The 17,001-nt window shown below is 38.2% G+C and overlaps 1 protein-coding gene across 4 annotated transcripts in view; it reads right to left on the reverse strand.

The window, feature by feature from the left end:
• Nucleotides 1-584: 584 nt before the first annotated feature.
• Nucleotides 585-17,001, reverse strand: part of PXYLP1 (2-phosphoxylose phosphatase 1) — an 84,997-nt gene continuing 68,580 nt past the window's right edge. For all 4 annotated transcript variants that reach the window (XM_032698343.1, XM_032698340.1, XM_032698341.1 and 1 more), the window contains exons 3-6: nt 12,963-13,124; nt 11,962-12,088; nt 4,397-4,536; nt 585-2,939 (exon numbers count right to left, since the gene is read on the reverse strand). In XM_032698343.1, the coding sequence (XP_032554234.1) occupies nt 2,008-2,939; nt 4,397-4,536; nt 11,962-12,088; nt 12,963-13,124 (1,361 nt within the window). In that variant the 3' untranslated portion in view covers nt 585-2,007. The remainder of the gene's footprint in view (nt 2,940-4,396; nt 4,537-11,961; nt 12,089-12,962; nt 13,125-17,001) is intronic.

Consider the following 17,001-nt stretch of genomic DNA (forward strand, 5'->3'; position numbering starts at 1 on the left):
AGATGCAAATTAGCTGCTACTCCTAACATAGGCTTTTGAAGACTGGCATTTACAGAAGCTGTTACAAGGGGGGTTCAATGTTTCTAAATAAACATCAATTATATGCCTATGGTAATGTTTTCTGGCTCTCAGGATCAGTCCTGCAAATGGTCACAAACAGCATCAAAGTTCCAGCAGATAACACTCTGAAGAGCTACAGCTGCCCTCTGTTGGTACCTCAACAGCTCTGGAGTATTTGCTTCTAATATTGGACAAATGGTCTCATTCACCTAATTTATACACTGAGCTCAACTTTCAGATTCTCTCTTCCTGTTTGCCCTCCAGCACACAAACGTGGATGATGGAAAACAGAGCTAGTTTCTTAGACAGAAAGAAAATGTTTCGAATCTAATGTGGTACAAAAGCCCCAAATATTCTATCAGGATTTCTAGTCCAGTATTTACAAAACACATACTTGCTCCTTCTCAGGCTGGGACCCAGAACATCACAAGTGCAGAAGTTACAAATGCAACAAACAGCTTAACAATACACACCCTGTTGATGCAAAGAGTCAAAGAAGTCACAATAAACATAACACACAAGTATACAAAGAGTCCCCAGAATTTTATTTAAAGATATATGTTCAAATGCAGCATTGAAAAAAGAGAGAGTGGAATGCCAATAGTCAGAGAACTTACGCAGAGTTATGTTTTCTTTGATAAACTAGCACCATTGAATCACAAGTCACAGACTAATTTATTTCTAGAGGTGTAAAAACCCTCCACCATTATAAAATTTCTATGAATTCTAGTAAAAATTGATTCTCAATTTACTACTCCTACAGAGATGAAAGCAGTCTGAAGTACAAGTTTTCACATCTACTCATTGTTCAAATTACCCATAAACTACAGTTTTTTCTTGAGCCTAAACATCCCAATCAAGGGGAAAAACAATGTCTAAAAAGTGAACTTCACAAGTCTTTACAAACTAAACAAGTAAGAAAAATCTACTGTGTTATAAATATACACAGTACAATATGTACAAGTTTGGTCTTATAAAATAAGAGCTTCCTAGTCCATAAAAATACTAACTCAGCTACAAAATTTTCCCAGTATTTAGTCAAGCTGTCTCAAGCAGTCACCATAGCAAATTCCTAAACCACTGATTTATTCCATAACACAACAGTTTGAACACGTTCACAATGGGAAAGAGCCCAACACTTCACCATAAAACTGCTTTCTAATCCTAATTTCCCACTCAGGTTCAGTGACGCAGCTAGTGTTTGCTATCTATTTTAATGTCACAAGACCTTTACATATTTCTAGACTGTGTTTGAACTATTCAAAGTGCTGAAAGTGCAATCAAAGAATAGAGTTCTGTATCCATTTTCCAGTGCATCCTTCTCTGGCACTGGCAACAGTAGCCACGTGTTTATAGGTCTGTGAGGTCAACAAGGCACACACTCATTTGTACATGCTCAGGTAAGTATGCACAGACACACACATGCACTTTGCTTTAAAGACCTGCCCCATAACATTAGAAGGCTTCTTTTGAATAAGGAAATTCAAAAATTCCTTACAAATGCCTTAATGCAGATGCCTGGAATTCATAAAAGACCTTGACACAAACTGCTTAAAATGACTGTGAGATGGTGGTGGGAAACAAAAAAAAAAAAAGTTTTGGTTTTAAACTTATAGTATCCAAGTATTGCTCTGGAATACAGAGACACAAAGTCTATGCTCTCTCACTCTTTATCAAGCCATGTCCAGGTTACAGTAGCCCATGTGATTTATCATTACAATTAACAGCATCTGTGAGCACACACATATGTAACACTCGGTATTTGTTCTTCTACTGGAGACCATCTGCAGTCCGAATGAAAATGAAACCATTTGAAGAATGTTTCAAGCAATATCCTTCTGTACTTACACACACAAGTACAAGAAATAACAAAGCTGAGTTGTGCCTCAACCAGAAAACAGATTTCACTGAGACAAGTTAACATTGCCTCCTTTTCTCTCTCCTTCTCTACAGTGCTCTCCTCCGACAGGCATCGTAGTAACTCGTGCTGTTAAAAATTAAGAACATATCCCTCTTGACAAAGTTGACAAATTTTTCTAGTGGGCACATTGGCTTGCTGGAATGTTTATAATGATCCTTGCAGAACGAGGTCTGGAATGTAACGTCAGCACCGTTATACAGGATGCGGATAAAGTGTTCTTTGGGTCTCTTCCCATCCTGCCACAGCTCAAAAACTAATCTGGCAGCAAATCTAGGAAATCTGGCCTCTGTAATGCCCAAGGCACTGAGAACAGGTGACAGTGTAACATCATGTGCAGAGTAGAGAACAAATACTTCTTCTTTCTTGCCTTCAGCGACGCGTTGCAGCCGATCAACAGTCTGGTTGAGGAAAGGATGAGTGGCCAACAGCGCATACAAGAAATAAAGTTTCTTTTCCTGTCTTTCTCTCTCATCCTCCAACTGATGTCTCTTGATTACTTTGAAGTGTTCCATACCAATGCAGCCAGTTTTGGTACACGGAAAAGTGACATTGTGACAAAAATAGCACAGGAGAGAATCTATAGGGTTAGAAGCTCTCAGCTGCCTGGTGGGAATGCCCACAATCTTTGCCATATCCACATATATTTTCTCCAAATCATTGTTTTTCACCCGCAAGCTGTACTGTCTGCGCTGCTCCTCCTCTAGGTAGTGGTTTCTCATGGGGCAGTCACAGCTTCCAGAGCAGAAAATGGTGCTCCACTGAAGCCTCATGTTAATTTTTTTCCAGTCAAAATCTGGCAGAAAGGTGTAGAGCAGGGCCAATGCACTCTGCAGGGTTCGACTTTTCCCTGTTGTCTCCAAGTAGAGCTGTTTTGCTGTCCAGTCACTGGGAAGCAGTTTATGTTTGTTTATATATATTTCTCGTAATTGTTGTCCATTCCTCAAGTGTTGTACAATCCCTGAAAGAGAATTTTTGAAGAAATTACAACATCTGATTAGAAACTTTGTAGTTTTGAAAAATAAAAAAAAATACAGCTAGTAGCCTTACTGATAAATGAACACTTAGTTAAAAGGTTATGAACTTACAAAACTGAACTTCACTTATGATTGACTAGTACAAAAATCGTTTTTCTTCAGTATCTCTCAGATTCCAGGAACTACACTGAAATATAGGCAGAAAAACCTGGTTCCACAAGATTTGTTTAAAACCTTAGTGGTTTGATATTTGTTCCTTGGAGCAAGACAGAGACTGAATGGATCTAACATGACTATAAAAGTAGTTTTGAAGATGATTTTGAAGATAGACCCAGACAGGCAGAGAATGCTTTGCTCCCTGAAAATTTATGGCAGCCAGTAAAACCACCAGCAATCACAAAATGAACACATAGAATGTAAATTAGTGTGTAAACTCACAAAACAGTGGTGAGGTGTGCCAATCCCATCAAACTTTCTTCTCCAGCCTCCTTCAGGAGGCTTTTTGTCTTTTTAAACAAAAAAATTGCCTAAATTTTAAACAATTTAAATTGTTTGATAATTCTTACACTAAAGCTCTGTCAGCTGGGAAGGAAGAGGTGTGCATCCTCCTGACACACCAAGACCTTTGCTCCAGAATCTGTGTTTCTTGCATTAGCCTCTCACAGCAGCAAAGCAACAGGCAGGAAACATCTATGCCCCATAACATACATTGCTAGAGACAAAAGGAGTGCCCAAATACCAGTTACAATCCCTGTGTTGTGTGCAATTCCACATACAACAAGCTGTGCTGGGAAGTGTCAGGGAGTGCTCCATGGTATCCTGCCTCAATTTCTCCTGACATCACTTTGCAACACTTGACACTGACCAAGTTTTTTTTTCCCATGGGAACACATAAGGATTTGACAGGCACCAGATGTATAAAGTATTTCTGTAATACAAGCATCCAGTTTGTCTGTTCCATCAGAACCCCTTGTAAGGGACACAGCAGCTACAACACAGGTAAAAGCAGGCCCTAAGTGGTTGTTCTTCAGTTCCAGGGCTCCTCTGAATCACAAACCAGTCAGTAACAGAGCACCAGATTCTTCCTCAGGAGGTACTGAGCAGTGCTGTTTGTCACAAGGGTAACAAAGCAATTTTGTGGTGTAAAGCAACATGATGGAAAGGTGCTCTGACCTGCTACAAACCAAGTTAAGAGATGCCAAGCTTGACCAGTCTGTAACGGAATTGTCAAGCTATAGGATAAACCATGGTTTCTACAACTGTTGCCACTTTTACAGTAGAGAGACTAATACTTTATTCATATCCCAGCATAACCTATGCTATGACCAACATGATAAGCTTCCATAAAAAAGCACTTATGTCAACATAAAGAAAATAGAAGATCTCTTTCAAGCAGACTGTGTTTAAGAGAGCAGAGGACAGAGCTGCGATGGAAACTCACCTGTCTGTGTAAGCTCTCCCATCTCACACAGAGAATGACTGGGGTAGCGAGGGAGGCTGCTCAGGGAACCATCCATTTGGGCTGCAGACCCTTTGGACATATGTTTAATGAAAGCTTCAAGCTGAGGATGAGACGGTTTCCTAGAGAGGTAAAAACCAAAATGTGAAAACTCCCAAAAGCATATGGGAAAACAGCTCCAGAGAGTCAAGTATTCCAAGTATGTCAGCTCCGAAATTTCATGGTGTGAGGTTATTTCCCACTGAGACAACATCTGCAGTTACTCAGGACTTTTGCAAGTATGGAAAAGAAATCTAACTACTCACTATCTACCAAAGAGATATAGTGAAACAGATGTCTTCTCATGTTAAGATTATGATACCTTTCAGTAAGCAATTTGGAAAGATTTTTTGTTTTGTTTTGTTTGTTTGTTGTTTTTTTTAAATGCAGTCACTAATACTGTTGTGAATTTAAATATATATAAAATCCTTGTAAAAAAACCAAACCTCTCTCCAGTTTCTAAAGTACCATTGCACTTACAGCACAGCCAAGGGTACTACCAATCTAAAGGGGTTCAAACAACCAGTATTTTAAGTAGATGATCTTGAAGGAATTTTTGAACTCTGTAATGTACAATGCTGATTACAATCGCAGCCTTTCTTTCTAATTACTTCAGACCTTAAGCACATGTAGTCTCCATTAAGTGGTACCTGGAAAGTAGTATCCAGAGACCCCATTAAAATTGAAAGTCATTGTTTTGGGTATTGTACTATAACCCAGGAAGGAAGAGGCCAACACTGTTGGACACTTGAACAGATAAGATACCCCCACCATGCAAGTAATGAATACAGCTGGAAGAAAAATATACACCAAAATGCCTAACTTAACTCACTGAAACAGAACTCAAGTCCATGAAAGATTTCTCAGATCTCCTAAACTCATCTGCAAATTTCAAAGACACTCTGGACTCAGCTCACTGTGGTACTGCTGTGCAGAAAACTACAGATACAAAAAAGACCACAGACAGTGTAACCCAAAGCGGTGTGAACCTTTAAAAAATAAATCTATGCTCACATTTCTACAGCAGAAATGCATTACATAAGCAGGGATTTCTTTGTTAAATGTCAGCGGTTACCAAATGTCAACAGTTACCAAATGTCACACAGTCACTTCTCTGCTTTTGTGCAGAACTAAAACAGAAACTGTTTGGCAACTCAATCTGCCCCAGGTGGTTGTCATTTTAATAGGATTTGCAGCCTGAATAGGGTTAATATTTTTAAATGTTGCTTAAAAAAAAGCTAAAATTATATATATAAGATAAATTTTGCCTGAGATATTTTACAGAAGTCTGAGGTTTGTGTTTATTCCTCCTATTTCCATTTGCTAGAATGAAACTATTTTGATATAAAAACCTCAGGTCTAAAAAACAAAGAAGCAGAGTTGCAGGACCCACCAGAGGGAGCAATAACACCACTAAAGTAGGAATGAGTGTCTGGAATCAAAGTTTACTGGGACAAAGACATCCCTGCTTACGTAGAAGAGCCAACTGAGAAACTCTCAGACACGAGAAGACCTCTTGCAGAGCTGAGCTCACAGCAGGAATACACAGGAGATCTCATAAGAGTCAGTGCCTGTCAATAGGAAGGTTGCTCATATAATTTTGTAAAACTTGAATTTTCCAGTATTTAATTTACCTTCAGGAAAAAAAACAAACCTCCTGGAAGGAAAATGTTACAATAAATCATGGTACAAGTGCCAGTAACAAAACAATGTAAAATGAGACAAAAGGCGTAATGAGATAAAAAGTCAGATTAAGAACTCCATTTTTCCTTCCAATTGAAAGGAAACTCAGCCAACTTATGACATTGTAACTCCACAGCTTCTTCTGCATATTACAATTTTAACAAAGCAAATGAAGATTAATATTTGCAAAGCAGAGATACATAAGTCAGGCTTCGTTCCTTTCTCAAGTAGTCAAGGCTTCCTGTTGTACAACTGTACATTAGAAGCTCACTCAAGCTCCAAACGAGAATTTCAGACTGAACATTTTGTACATTACACTATTGTCACAGCCCAGCACTGCAATCTAAAAATGGGAGAAGTTGAGAAAATTAAATTAAACCCATTAGCAAATTGCTCTTTAAGCTTATCACAAAGGTAGGAGGCTGAACTACCAATTTTCTAAATCTTGTACTTTACAGAAGTCTACACATGAATAAACTGCCAACCACAATTTTCCTTAAACTTCATTTATTTAATTAGCAAGTTCTGCAAATACATGTGAAAGAAAACTTTGAGGAACTGCATTATCCATTCAACTTCTTTTGCTGCTTTGTTTATAAAAACCTGAAAGAATTCTAATGGAATCAAACCTGTGCTGACAAAACTGCCAGCAACCACTTGTGGGAAGGAAGAAAGGAAAGAAGAAAGAAAAGTATTTGTCAGTGCTTTGCAAAAAGATTTCTCAAAAAAAATGGCAGGCAAGTCAAATTTTCATATAGATACCTAGATGTAAGTTACTTAGCTTTGAATTACACTATATTTAAAGTAGAGACAAGATAAGGACATGCTTGCAGAATCAAATTATGAAATATGACAAATTCAAAGCTTACTACTTGTTAAATATATTCCAGGGAAGAAAAAAAAAAAAAAACAAACCCAAACAATAGAAATAAGAGCCATTCTGCCTGAAGGAGACAGACATCTCAGGCTACAGAATACTTTTATCCTGAATGTAATCCTCATGTATGGAACCAAATTCTGAAAATACCAGAAATTCTCCTCAATTAACCCTGTACAACTGGGCAAATGAACACATATTTTTCTCAGCAGCAGAATTTACAACAGCATTCAGGCTGCCAGCTGACAAACCATTCCCCCTCCCACCCCAAGATTTCTCTTTTATTTAGAATATGAATCCTCCTGTTGAATTGGCCAATTTACAGATGCTGCAGGAGACGGAGTATCCAGGCAACCCGGCTGGGGCTGCTGGAGCAGGAAGCAAAGGAAATTGCTCAGTTGTACAGCTGAAAAGACTGAATTATCTTTAAAATTTTATTTCCATAAAAGTAATCAGAAAATAAAAATGGGCTAAAGGGATATCCTTCTGTAATTTACCCAGCATTACAATGGCAAGCTACCACATTTGGAAATAGTATTAGTACAATAAATATTTCAAATTTTGTCAGAGCATAAGCTTTTCACTTAAATCCACTAGCAATAGCCACAATTCCTCATTCTGAACATTTGTTTCCCATATTTCAAGTCTGATAATTTGCCTTTTAATGATTTTATTTTTGTAAAATAGAATGAATTTTACCTGTAACAAAACTGAGGATGCTTCTTTTCCCTCATAGTAATTAATTCAGTTTATCTTTTCCTTATTTACAAACTAAACACTGGGATAATAGATGCCACATGTAACACTGTAGTTTTCATGCACTAGCATTAAAATGGACCAACATTGAAATCCTTATTCAACACTTAAATATCTTATTTGTAAAGGTCTTAAAAAGCTTTAATACTGAAATATCACCCCTTTATTGCTACACTGCAACCAGTGTACATGGAAAGAAATCACACTGCCCAACTATTTGAACTCTATGTGCATTTCTGCCAGGAACTGAGCTGACATCCCTCAATAAAAATTTGCTGTGTTCAGACACAAAAAATGTATGGCAGACAGACATGACCTTTCTGTAAGTGTACAGCATGTGATTGTGTCTGCAAACTGTACCAAGCCAGCCCCTTTTCTCTTTACTTAAAATGCAAAAAATTATTTTATAACTTCAAGCAAAAATAACGTGTCTTTTCTGTGAAGTTCAAGTAGACAAAAAAAAAAGTGTCAGATCAAAGGACTGCACTGTTTCCTTTTTAGAAGGCAAATGAATGGAAAGAGCCACTAAACCCAACAATAGATCAGTGTAGTCTATAAAAGAGATCCTAAGGCAGTAGTAGTACTGTTGGGGATTATTTATTCATAAAGGTCTCACAGCTTTTACATTTTTATAACAAACTCTACAGTGCTCCCCTGGCAGGGGCCTGGGACTGGATGATCTGTAAGGTCCTTTTCCACCCAAATCATCTTGTGATTTTATAATTCCACCTACTTCACTGCTCTCCTGAGTCTTTAGAGTCGAGAGGAGACCTTTCTTCACCTAATTCTGGTCTGGATTGTACTTTGACCTCACTCCAGGTCAAATCCACACCTCCTTTAGCTCACAGTATGATACCTTCCTCTCCCACACTTTTCCATCCCATTTTTGTGGCAGTTTCAAAACATGTGCCTATTGAACATAAAATTTCAGTATTTGTTACTAAGCTTCTCGTGATTAACATCAACACCTCTCAAAACGCCTTAAAACATATGCTAATTAATCCAGTTTACTATCAAATTATAGCAGTCTTCTGAAATCATTTTAGCATCTTCCAAAAAGCGTTTCTTCTCTCTCTCACATACAGATTCACTGAAGAAACACTGCATATTTTTTTTACTTTTGACACTGTAAATGTGATCTACATAAGGAACAAAAAGTGGGAGAATAATTTATTTCCCTCATGAGTAAACACTACAATGAAAAGATTTTCATAACATCATTCAGTTGATTTTCTCAAGGAAAAAAGTGTATATTATTCAGTTCCCTTTAGAAATTTGCATCCGGAACAATGAAAGTAATAATGTTAATTGAAGTTTTAGAGTGAAGAAATCTCCAAAACATTTAATCCATTTGCTTATATTCATTCCACACTTAAATGTCACAATCCATCATTCGCAAAACCAAAGAGTGACCTCAAGGCTATTTTGCATATCCATTAGAAGTCCATGGGGTTGTAGCATAATCTGCTTAATTAATGAATTCCATCAGATGAATGCCAAGTCAAATAATGAACAGCCTGCATACGAGCAGCATGCTTATCTGATGCTGTAAGTCCAGAAAGCTTAAACAAGTCAGACTTTCAATCAGACATCTCAACTGTACAGCACTAAGAAGCCTTCAGTTCAAAGGCAGCGATTACAGACCTTGTCATACTCCCCTTACAAATATGTTTACAATCAAACACCACGTTTACATCACAAAGGAATACAAGCCCAACAGCCAAACACAGCAAATCACTTCCTGATGCTAAAGTAATAAATGTTCCATTCAAAACACTGGCCAAAGCAGTATCAATTCCAGCCCTATTCAGGAAGGTCAGCTTTAACACTTCTGGACAGAACAGTGCAGAGACAACTCCTTTAATCTTTCTGCTGCCCTAAAACAGGATATTCTGTTTTACATAAGTTCTCTTCTTGGGGAAACAAGGTCTTGCAGTGGTTGTGAATGTTAAGGGATGTGTACAGATGTATCATCTGTACACTGATGCTCTAATGCTTCATAAATGGTACGAGCCAAGGGTATGTCCCCCACTGGGCTCCTTGGAGCCTGACACTGCGTTCTCTTAACTGCTCCACTTGGTCATTCTGTGCCACACTGCTTCCTTGCCTTTTATGAATAGTTTTTGTGACTCCAGGGCCTTCATATTGTATTCCTTGACTGAAGCTGGAGTGGAAATCGCTATAAAAGCTTCTCTGACAAATACAAAACTGAGGTCTCATGTGGCACTTTAATATTGAGAAATACAGCTACTAATCCAACATTGTCACTTGCAGTTAACATCTTTTCAATAAAGCTTTCTCACATACCTTCTAACATGACAGATATTAAGCAAGATCAGAAGATCAGAGCCACTAAGAACTCAATGGAAATCTGGATCATATTTCTTTACTTAGTACTGCATGCTGAAAATAGTCTCAGCCCTAAAGGCAAGTCATTAATAATGTTATCATAGCTATTAGCAAACGATTCATTTTCCATCTTATTAGAGAAATTAATTGCCCACTCAGCTCTATGGCAGAGATAACAGGAGTTTGGTCACCATTGACCACAACTCTGTCTGCCTCCATTCACCCAGTTCCTTATCCACTGAGCAGTCCATCCTTCAAATCCATGTCTCTCCAATTTGGAGGTAAGGATGTCATGTAGGACTGTACTGAAAGCCCTACAGAAGTGCAGGTAGATGACACTGGTCAGTCTTCCCTTGTTGACTGTTGCAGTCACTCCATCATAGAAGGCCACCAGATTGGTCAGGCACAATTTGCCCTTAGTAAAGCCATGCTGGTTGTCTTGGATCATCCCCTTATATTGCATGTGCCTTAAAATGCTTCCATCAGGATCTGCTCCATGATCTTTCCAGGCACTGAGGTGAAATGCACTTTCAGCATGGCATTAACCTTTTCAGGGTGACAGAGAAAAGTCAATTCTGAATGAAGAAATAATGCTCTTGCTTTTCTGGTGTAGAATTAAAGACAGAGGAGATTCCATGCTATTCTGGGAAAAGGTATTTATGGTGTATCTACAGTGCTGTGTTTATCTATTGTGCCTCTTTTCCTGAGTAATGTATGCAGGAACACAAAGCAGACCCAGCCCCCAGTCACTTGGAAATCCCCACACCTGACACCACTGAGGTGGCAGCAGCATAAAGCTGTATATTTGCCTAAAGGTTTTGCTAACATATCTGACAGTTTTTCTTGATATTTTTCTTTTAATTGTAAGTATTCAGTAGGTTCGCTGGTAATTTCTCTATTGGAAAAAAAAATAATACCATAGATCCTTTTTAAAAGGAGAAAAAAATACATGTAATCAAGCAATCTAGGGCAAAGGCTGGGGATTTACATCATCACTGTTTATTTCTACTGCTTTACACTTCATCTTTATCAGCAAGTAAACTCTAAACAAAAAGAAAGGTTCTTCCATTGGGAAGAAAAGCAATTCAGATCATATCTACAACTCAAAGTGGTTCAGGTGTGAAAACAGACATCAGCAACCTACAAAGACATGACGTCAGGCAGAAGCACTCTGTACTGATACAGGAAGGAAACCAGTGTTTTAACCTCAGTCAGGCACAACTTAGTGAGACAGTACTTAACAGTGAGTGCTAACTACAGGAAAAGGGTAGTTTTCAAGTAGCAAAATGCATTTTCTGTTAATTTGCATTTTTAAGTTAAATGCACAACTCCCATTTTTTCCTGAATTTTGGCACAAATCATTAATTTAAGGGAACTCTGATAGCCTATATTTCTGAAAAGTAAAAGAAAAAAATAATAATATAAACTACAAATATCAGTTTACTTATGGTAGTGATGAACTGACTGAGACCTTTTTGTATTCAGATGAAAGGAAGCATGCTGAGCTGAAATGGAAGAGACTATCTAAAAAACTTACATTTTGAAAATGTGTAAAAGCTTATCTAAGAGGAATGGCAACCTAAATATTCAATTAAATAGCTTTTTCTTTTTAAAGAAATACAAAGAACTTATTCTGATCTGAACTGGTAACAGGTAATAGTTCTTGTTTCAAGGGAAGCATTGTACACCACTGATACAGGGGTTGTTTTTTTTAAACCATAACAATACACAAATATCTGAAGTCACAACGTACTTCAGGTTGCACAAATTGTTTCCTGAAGAAGAACAAAATAATTCTCAAGCAAAACAAGCACTTAGGAATGACATAACCCAAGAATTTTACCTGCTGGGCACCAACATACAGTCAATGTCAGGTCTCTTTGTCTTGGGAATGGCATAGAGTGGATACCTATCACCATGTCGAATCAACACTTGAACTGACACCAGCTTAAAATAATGAGGTGCATGACCTAAAGTGAGGAAAGAGGAAGAAAAAAAAGAGACAAAACATGTTACCTGCCCACACTTTCTTTAATAAAAAAGCAGGTATAATTAGCTTGATAGCTTTGTTATTGCAATGAAAGAAAACACCCCTAAGAAATTATAACTTACCATCCCAAGAAAGATTTCACTTTAAATTGCAGGATAAATTATGCAAGACTGAGTTTCTTAGAACATCTCCATAGGACCTCTAAAGTCCAACAACCACACAAGACATTATTCAAGCACCGAACTCTGCCAACACAATAAGGTTATTCCACTTTCATAATGCCTCTCTTCCAGACCCCATCATAATGATGGATTTTGCAGCATGTCTAATCTGGAGCTTTTTGATATACTAGTTTGTAATTTATTTTATATGCATTAGTGGGATATGCTAATGAGGGAATTCATTCAGACTCCCTTGCCGCTGCAGCCGCTGTAGGGTAAAGAATGCAAATATGCCTTCTAGCTGACCATGTCTAATGGTTTGGAATCCAAAATTAATTACTTCTGCAGGGTTGGGGTTTTTTTTTTTTTCAAAATTCCAAGTCAGCTGTTTGCAACACACCTCACTTGTACTAAATATTACAATTCAATTACAATTACAAATCCCAACGCTTTGAATTTTAGACCATTGGCTGGAGACAGAACCACTTCCAAAAATCAAGACAACAGAGAGGATACAAAGGGAAGAAAAGAAGAACAGCATATTTTGAATGACTTAAGGAAATTCAGCAACCGGTTCATGTTTGCTGTACCTTCTCCAAGTACCAAAGAACTGACCATGTACAAAGTTATCAGTTCCAGTGACAGCACACAGACACAAGCAACTAAGCTGTGGTTTGCACTCCCAAAACTTACCTTCCATGCTGCGTTCAGCAATGGTGGGAATATTGCAGTAAACATGAGCTTCATAAACAGGATCTATGGCAGGAGGCTCTGTCAGCAAATCAGGCATTATTCTCTTTCGGCTCTTAGGATTCAGCCCATCTTCCCTGACTGGGTTTACTGGTATTAAATGCACTGAAAGATACAAAACATACACCATACATCTTTAGGAGGGTTTAAGGACATAGAAGACTATAACTCTTTAAAAATTATTTTTAAGTAATTATGCACAAAGACTCTGGTTTCTATGAGAGGATGTCTCTCAATAGTATACAACTTTGTTGTGATTTTTTTGCTGATTTACACACCCAGAAGAGCTCCTTGGCAAAGTCAATGCTTGGCTAAGACTTCAGAATAGACCTGGATATAGAACAATGCTGTCTTTTACATTCTTCTTGAAGCTGCTTTTTCTGTCAGTCTCTGATGAAGCTCTAAGAACATGAATTGAAGAAAAAGAGCCACAACAGGCCCAGCTGTTTCTCATCATTTTCCCTTAAAAACTGACATTGAAGGACATCAGCACAAGACACAGCACAGTTATGATGATGGTAGTACAAACCACTGGGAATACAAAGTAGTGCTCCTTCAAGATTGAAGGATCTGGAATATCCATCATTTTCCTCACTAATCCCTGCGCTTACTTTGCTACTTTGCCAGCCTTAAACAGTCTGGCTTACCTAAAAAAAAAAAAAAAAAAAAACAACACACAAATTATATTTCTTGAAACATAACTCAGACTACCCAAAAAACATGAAACAGAAAAATGAAGTAAATGTTTATACACAGTGGGGGAACTAACAGAAATACCACCACTAGGTCTTCCGACACAGAGAAGCAAGTAGAAGCATATCTGAATTTAAGGCCAGAGTTGTAATGACAACATCCTTTACATCCTTGATGTGAAAGCATTAGTTAATTTATGAGGCTTACAAGACTACACTTGTAATAACAAATGCCCACATTTTTTTTTTTCTATTAGTATTTTTTGGTATTTTAATCAGAAGTTTTAAAGGTGAAAATGAGGAGGAAAAGTGTCTGTATTTTTACCCCATTAGTCTTCTATGGTGGGGGGGAGAAAAAAGAAAGAAAGAAAAGAACAAATTTCAAAGCAAAACTTTACTAATTCTTCTGGGTCAGTTCCTCAGTTCCATCTTGACTCCCAACTCCAATTTTAGAGGTGAATTTGTTTCACAATAAAGAGTTGTGCAGAACAAGAAAACAACAACAGCAAACCAAAGTGAAAAGCATGCAGATTTTAGGAGCACGTAGCTAGTAATACAACACAGACTCTTCATTCTTACACTACAATACACTACACTTCAGATGTTTTTATTTGGTTAGCCTTTGCCTGCCAAAACCAGAATCCAAGCATTTTCCATAGCTTTACTAGTGCTGTTGACAAGGCCAATACCCACAAAGTGCAGCGACTTCAAACTTTTGATTAAGCTGTTTCAGTTCATGCACACAACTGTGCTTGGTGAGAATATTAAACTATAATTTTGACTTTGGCCACTTAAACTGAGGAGCTCAGCTGCCATGCCAGCATTTATCTACCAGGTTCATTTTTTAGCTCCTTCCATGCTTAGACTCACGTTGTTGAGAGACATTGCAAACCGCTGACCGAGAAACCAGCTGTATCACAGAGCCTTGGCAATACCTGTCAGAGGCTGGTAACTCTGGCTTGAAGGGCCTTGCAGCAAACCTGGGTTTGGGGTATAAATCCCAAACCCAAGAATGTGTTACAACAGTTGCTGGACTCTGCAAATGGAAGGCAGTAGTTGTCTAAAGAGTATAAATGGCAAACTACAGCAGTTACATTATGTTGGTCAAGTTTCCAAGCCAGAAAAGGTTCCAAGCAACAACTCTCAGCTTTCTGTAGCCATTTTCTCTAGAGCCACCCACAACATTGCTACTGCTCACTTAATGTCACACACACACACAGGCTGAAGTACTGGAAAGGTGATATAACTCAATCCAGTTTAGACACATGAGGGTTTCAGAAGACAGGGAAACCACACCCCAATGGTAAAAACTACAAACTCTGGGGCTAAAATTTGGTTGGGGGGGAAAAGGCAAAATAAGGATCCTAATCTTTTACCTAAGGTAGTTTTAGCTGTGAAAAAACGTGAACAGATCACATTTTGCACTGAGACAATTAACTGCAGAAGCCAACAGATGCATACATTACCTTATTAAAATCAAGTGCCTATGATTCCTGGGGCCAAACAGTCTGTTTGCAGACAGTAAATCTCATTTCTAATCCAACTGGTTGAATAAATACCTTAACACTGCCAGACAAATTTAAGGATAAGGAAAAGCCCTAAATCTTAAAGAGAAACACCTACTGCCTTTAAAATATTAAAAAAATAACAGCTACAGGATTGCCAGATTACATGTTTGAAGTTAAAAAAGCCACTCACAGAACACCCTTAAAGGAGACTCGAGTCAGCACAGCAGCAATGGGTGCAATTTAAGAATATTTTGTGGACTGGAAATGGACTCAGATTAGGAATAACAATAGTTCATGTAATAACTCCAACTATTGTCCTTACTGCACAGTGAACAAGCTTGCCTTATACCCGGGAAGGAGGAACACAGCATTTCCTCACTAAACTATTACCACTCTGTCCATGTTCAGGTACCTCAGACAGGGACCAGGCTAAAAGAACTTCTAACTTTAAACCCAGGGTTCAAAGGTGAACTGGACTAGATGCTCTTTCAAAGGTCCCTTCCAACACAAACTACACTATGATTCAATTTAAATTATTCAAATTGTTCACAGGTTTGACAAAAATAATTGCCAAGGTGGTCAAAAAATTTCAGCTACTTAAATTAAGTGCAAATAAACACTGCCATGACAAACAGCATCTACTTTTGGCACACTTGAAATAACAAATATTGGGTGAAAACAATAATAACAAAATCAACCAAACTGCCTGCACAAATGCCTGTGTCTTTTTTTAAATACATTAAACAGAAAATGACAAAATCATATGAACTGGGTACCAGTCTAGGCAGTCTACTGGAAATTTCCACTGAATGTATATACATGAAAATAGCAAGTATTTCAGAATGGAGGGGTGGGGGCACAATGAGGGAGAATGATGCCACAGGGCCAAGGAGAGATGAATTCCAGTTGGAGATCTGCCTTCTCTTTGCTCAGCACAGTGACCCTGAAGAGCCCACTCAGCAAGGCTGGTCCTCCTTGCCCTTGTTAAAGCTCCTCAGAACCCAGAACGATCCCGCACTTTCAGTGCTTTGGGATGAGGCCCCCAAGTGACACAGCCCCTCTTTGTATTTCTGCCTGCTCCAAACACAGAGGTATTTTCCATATCAACAGCTAAACTCTCAGTTGTTTCTAAGTTGTTTTCTCATCTTCTGCCATTCCCTGGACATTGTTATTGCCTCACGTATTTAGGATGTTTTCTCCTGTCTCACTCTCTCCTCATTTCAAGTACTTGGTCTTTATACTCCCTTGCTGTCTTCATTAATCTCCCTTTCTGGCTCTCAAGTCCTCCTTTGCACACCTTATCCTCTCCAGCTCCCTATGCACAGAAGGCTCAATTTGTTCCCTCAGTTTTGTACTCCTTATAGCACATAGAGCAGTTATCTAAAGCTCTTTGAAGAGTTGACTTTCTCCTGTATCTGAGTATTTCATTACTGAAAATCCTCCTCTGCACTGTCAAATCCATCTCTGTCTCCCAAGTGGGTTTTCTGGTCCACATGTAATGAGCAAACCTACAAACAGTACTGGGCTGACACAGCTGAGAGGGGGAAAGGGAAAAAATAAATTAAAATTAATTTTAAAAATCCCCCCATATGAAGTTGAAATTCGTTTTTTTTTCCAAACTCAGTTCTGCTCTTCCAGATGTAAATCATTACAATATCAGAATTCTGTTACAGAGTTTTCACATCACTTTTTATAGCTTAGCACTATTTTATATTACTTGCTCTATTAGTTCACAGTAACGTGCACTTGGCCCCAAACAGAAGTCTGCCAACGTGTACATAG

This window comes from Chiroxiphia lanceolata, chromosome 10 (genome assembly GCF_009829145.1).
Source record: "Chiroxiphia lanceolata isolate bChiLan1 chromosome 10, bChiLan1.pri, whole genome shotgun sequence".
Classification (NCBI taxonomy): domain Eukaryota; kingdom Metazoa; phylum Chordata; class Aves; order Passeriformes; family Pipridae; genus Chiroxiphia; species Chiroxiphia lanceolata.